Source organism: Pteropus alecto, unplaced genomic scaffold, assembly GCF_000325575.1.
Source record: "Pteropus alecto unplaced genomic scaffold, ASM32557v1 scaffold123, whole genome shotgun sequence".
NCBI lineage: Eukaryota > Metazoa > Chordata > Mammalia > Chiroptera > Pteropodidae > Pteropus > Pteropus alecto.
In genome coordinates, this window is record NW_006433950.1 from 7,484,185 (window position 1) to 7,489,184 (window position 5,000).

The 5,000-nt window shown below is 53.8% G+C and overlaps 1 protein-coding gene across 1 annotated transcript in view; it reads left to right on the plus strand.

Moving 5' to 3' along the window:
• The window catches only part of CX3CL1 (C-X3-C motif chemokine ligand 1), an 11,752-nt gene that overhangs the window by 3,943 nt on the left and 2,809 nt on the right, over positions 1–5,000 (plus strand). Inside the window, exons 2-3 of the mRNA XM_025044643.1 lie at positions 2,507–2,627; positions 4,503–5,000. Coding sequence (XP_024900411.1) covers positions 2,507–2,627; positions 4,503–5,000 — 619 coding nt within the window. The remainder of the gene's footprint in view (positions 1–2,506; positions 2,628–4,502) is intronic.

The following is a 5,000-nucleotide window of genomic DNA, read 5'->3' on the forward strand; positions in this document are numbered from 1 at the left end:
CCTGTTCTTCCCAGCACATCTATATTCTAGGCAATTTCAAATTACCTGGAGATAGAGGCAAAGATGGATGGATGGATGGATGGAGAGATGGATGGATGGATGGATGGATGGATGGATGGATGGATGGATGGATGGATGGATGGATGGATGGATGGATAGTTGGATGGATGGATGGATGGATGGATGGATGGATGGATGGGTCAAGGATGGGTGAAGGATGAGTAGGAGATGAACAGGTGGTAGGGGTGGGTGAGTGGGGGATGGGTAGATGAATGCACGAGGGTGAGTAGGAATGAGTGGGAGATAGAGAGGTGGGTGGGTGGGGGATGGGTGAAGGATTAATAAGAGGGGGCAGATAAATGAATGGAAGGGTGGATGGGGAGGAGGGTGGAGGGATAGTAGATTGAGACATTATTTCATTAAGTGAATATTTTTTGAGTATCCACCTAATGCTGGATGCTGGGAAATACTGTGACACCAAGACAGATGTGACCCCTGCCCTCCTGAAACTCATATATGGTAGATAATAAATGGCTGGCTGGCTGGAGGCATTACCTCTCATTACAGGAAAGAAAAGCTTTCTTAGGTTAGTTCCACAAGCTCCCCCAGACAGGACCAAGAACAGAGACTACCTGGCCAAGGGCCTTCAGGCACCTTGGTGGAAGGTGGGGACTTTAGAGACAGGCTGACTTTGTGGCTCTTTAAATCCCAGAGGTGGGCATAGCCTCCCCCATCCCCGGGCAGCAGGGTTCAGAGAGCAAACTGACCTTACCTAGCTTATCCCACCTGCCCACCAGGCAGACTTCTGCTGGTTCCAGGTCACCCAGGGGCTCCGTTTCTCTGGAGCATCCCCAGGAAGATACCTGCCAGACCGGTTCAAGGGTCCTGCCTCCTGGCTCTCCTCAGCGGGGCCAGGGGTGGCTGCAGCTGAGTCATTCTGAGGTCTCACTTGGAGAGGAGGAGGGTACAGGGTGACTTTCACATCCTAGTTCCTAAAAGAGAAGGGCAGTCGGTGACTCAGGGACCAGCTGCTGGGAGGCCTCCTCCCCTACCTCCCACCCCTCTGGGGAGCTACTCATTCATATTTGTATGTCCACTTACATGTAAGCATTTGCGCATGAGCAATGCATGTTTTGGTGAAGCCTAGGGATCAACTGGGGCCTCTCAAGGCCCCACAGAACTGGACAAGATCAGTTTGCTCTCTTGACTCCACTGTGCTGGAAGTCCCGGCCTCTAGATTTTTGCAAAATTCTCTGGGGTCTTGTTTCTGCTGTATATGACCTTGACCTAGAACTGAAACTCAGACTCTTCCTCATTTTTTACATATCCCTTCCCAGTTCACACTGAGCACAGTAAATTTTGCTGGAGATTTTAGGGGAAGGGGGAAGGCAGAAATGCAATACAAACAGCTTCAAATGTTCGTAGAAAATATTTGAGTTGTTGACTGTGTGTTGAGTCATTCTGGGTTTCCCTCTGGCTCCGTGTGGTAGCCAGCCATCTGCAGGCCCCTGCCCACCCACTCCGCCCCGACCCATGCACACCTCCCATCTCCATCCCTCCTCCCTACTCCTGCCCCTCCAGCTTGCCCTGGGAATTCCAAATGGCCGATTCAGTTAGTTCCTCTCAGCAATTTCTCCCCAAACTCATCCTGGCAGAACGAAAGGTGGTCTATGCAGCACACCTTCCACCACCACTTTGAAAGGTGGTCGTACTTGTTCATTTAAAAATTCTTATGCTCTACTACACGTGCCTGGTTGGATGTGTGCCTTCATGTGTTTGTGTGGGGGGCATATATATATACCTGCCAGATGGAATATATAGATATTCCATCGTGTTTGCTGGTGTGTGTGTGCGTGTGTCCATGTCACAGGTGGGCACGTGAGGTTTGGATGGAGAGAAGTTTGGGTGCGTCTTAGAGGTTGTGGCAATCTATGAGCATGGACCAGCTTGAGAGGGAAGGGTGAGGTGTGTGTAGGGGGGTGGTGATAATTGAGCAGGTGAATTATTGGGGTAAGGGCAGTGGGGGAGGGGGCGATGGGCAGCACCACCGGTCTAGGAGCCGTGACGGGAGCCAAGCTTGGGAGGGGAGCTTGTTCTGTCGCTTGCTGGGTGTGTGACCTCAGGCAGATCACTGTCACTCTCAGACTCCTCCCCCCATTTACAACGGACCAACTACAGCAACTTAAATTTTCAAACTGGACACTTACTACGTGCCAGGCAATGAGAGCTTTATAAGTAACAATTCATGAATCCTGACAACAGCCCTATGAGGTAGATACTATCATTGCCCCTATTTTACAGGTGGGGAAACTGAGGCATGGACAGGTTTGGCCAGGGACCGGGCCGGGAAGGAGGGCCAGGGGGAGGCTGAGGTCAAGGGCCTTGAAGGCCGGGTGTGCAGGGCCTCGAGTCTGGCTCGGGTGGTGTGGCTGGGACAAGCTGGCATGGGGCTGCGAAGCCAGATGTCCACGGACAGTCCTGCTGACTGGACTGTCCGTGGGCTCAGGACAGCACCACGGTGTGAAGAAATGCAACATCACATGCAACAACATGACCTCGAAGATCCCCTTGGATCGTCTATTCGCCTACCGACGAAATCAACCGTCTTGCGGCAAACCCGCCATCATGTAGGTACTGCCCTTTCAGCTTCTGCATTCCTGTCAAGCCCTGGGGACGGTCCCAGGCCTCTGCTAATCTATGTCCACATCCTTCCACTCCCACCCAGTGCCTGGCCAAGGGCATCCTGCTCCTGGCCTGCTGGCCCCCTCGCTGACCACATGGCAAAGGTGGGGAGAGGCTTCCTGCATGGCCTGTGGCTCAGATCAGCCACCGAGGGTAGTAACTTATCCTGGGCCAAAGTGTGTTCTATGCAGCGCTCAAACCTGCTGGACGTCATGGGGTGGTAAAGCATGGTAGTCACAAAAGGCAGGGTCCAGAATCCAACAGATGTGCTGCAAAATTCAGGTTTAGCCACTTACAGGCTGAGTGGCCCTGGTCACATTATCTGCCCTCTATGCCTTAGTTTTCTTATCTGTAAAATTGGTAGTTGGGAGAATAAAAGGTGATAATGTAGCCAAAGAGCTTGGCAGGGGGCCCAGAAGCCGGTGGCAATAGGAGAGGCAGAGATTACTATCTCCATTTGACGGATGAGGAAACAGGATCCCTATGAGACTTTGGGCAGGAGTGAAGCCCAGCCACCATTTCCCCTGGCTGTGGCGACCCCTGTCCATCTTGGTTGCTTGCTCCTCGGTTGGGGCTTCTCTTGGGTACTGCCCAAGCATCCAGCCCTGAAGCTTTCCTCCAGGACTCACCTTTGGGCCCTAAAGCAGCGACAGCCAAATCCAGAGGCCTCTGGATCTGAGTCAGTGGCCTCTGAAGTATGGGTTTAGTCACAGGAAATAGGCCATTGTCCCGTCGACTGGGCAGTCACTAAGAGGGGCATGTGCGCTGCTGCCTGAGCTCTCTGCTCAGCCTTCCAGGCTCAGTTCCTCCCCTCGCCTTGGGCTCCCTCACGTTTGCTTCTGTTTTCTAGGCGAAGGGGAAGTCGGATGAGCAGGGGTGGGGGGAGACCTCACGCTGGTGCCCGTGGGGCCTGCAGGGTCGCACTTGCTTCCTGGGCCCCGCTGGCTTCATGCCGAGGCCGGACGCGTTTACGTTCCCTCCCGGAGCCTATGGTATTCTCATCTGCAAAATGGGGATGATCATGATCGAGGTAGCCACCTTGCAGGATGGGTGTGAGGTTTAAGTAGGCAAAATGCAAAACACAGGCCGAGGACCTCAGTCAGCTCTGAGCCGTGGTCTTGACAGTGAACCAGCCACACACAGCTTCAAAGGAAGCTCAAGATTCGGGTGGCACTCAGAGGCCCACTGGAGTCACCATATGTGTAGCTGTAGCTCACTAGGTGCCTTTTCAACACGAGGACACACACCTGGGAGAGAAAGGTCGAGGTCCAGAGGGCAGCCTGTAACTGAGTGAGAGGTGGAAGAGGACACTGTGACATTGGGTCCTTTCTAGAGTAAGGAGACCCCACCATGGAGCTCTCTTCCCCCCACACACCTGGTGGCAGAGAACACCTGTAACTTCTCCCAATCAGACCAGAACACCTGCCTTAATGGTAATGACAATATTAACATTATTATTATTTTCAGCTATTACTGGTGTCCTACTCTGAGCCAGGTGCTTTACACGATTTATTTTTTACAATAACACGGAAGTAGGGTGACCAAATTGTTCCCGTTTGCCAGGGCTTTCATGAAAAATTCTGCATCTCGAGAATCCCATCAGTCCTCGTTTTTCTGTAGAAGGGTAGGCATCTTATCGCTACCTCTAAGGTGAGGACACAGAGGTTCCAGAGGTCTAGCTGCTGCAGCTAAGCTCACAGCTCATAGCCAATGAGTGATGGCAGCAGGGTTTCCAGCCAGGTCTGTCCACCTGCAGAGGTGGCGCTCCTACTCCACATGGCATCTGGGCATCACTGGGTCTCTGTCTTCCTTCCTTGTAGCTTGGAGACCGTGAAGCACAAACTTTTATGTGCCGATCCCAAAGCAGAATGGGTCCAGGAAGCCATGGAGCACCTAGACCGCCAGGCTGCTCGGATTCAAAATGGCAGCACATTTCAGAAGCAGCTCGGCAGCATGCCTGAGCCCAGGAGCACCCTGGCTGCCAGGGGAACGGACAGGTCTGCGGTCTCAGAGCCCAAAGCCACCGGGGAAAGCAGTAGCCAGGAGGTGCACGGGACCTTGGGGACTTCCCCAGAGCTGCCAACAGGAGTGGCTGGTTCCTGGGGGCCCAGGTCCCCCACCGTTTCGAAGGCTCCAGATGGAGGGCCTCCAGCTGGACCAGAGAGAACCGAGCTTCACGACTCAGCTGCCGTCACCAGCGCCACGTCTTGGCAGAGTTCTGCTGCCTACCAACCTGGATCGGACCTCCAGGCTGAGGGGAAGGCCTCTGAGAACCCCTCCACCCAGGCCCCCTCCACCCAGGCCCCCTCCACCCAGAC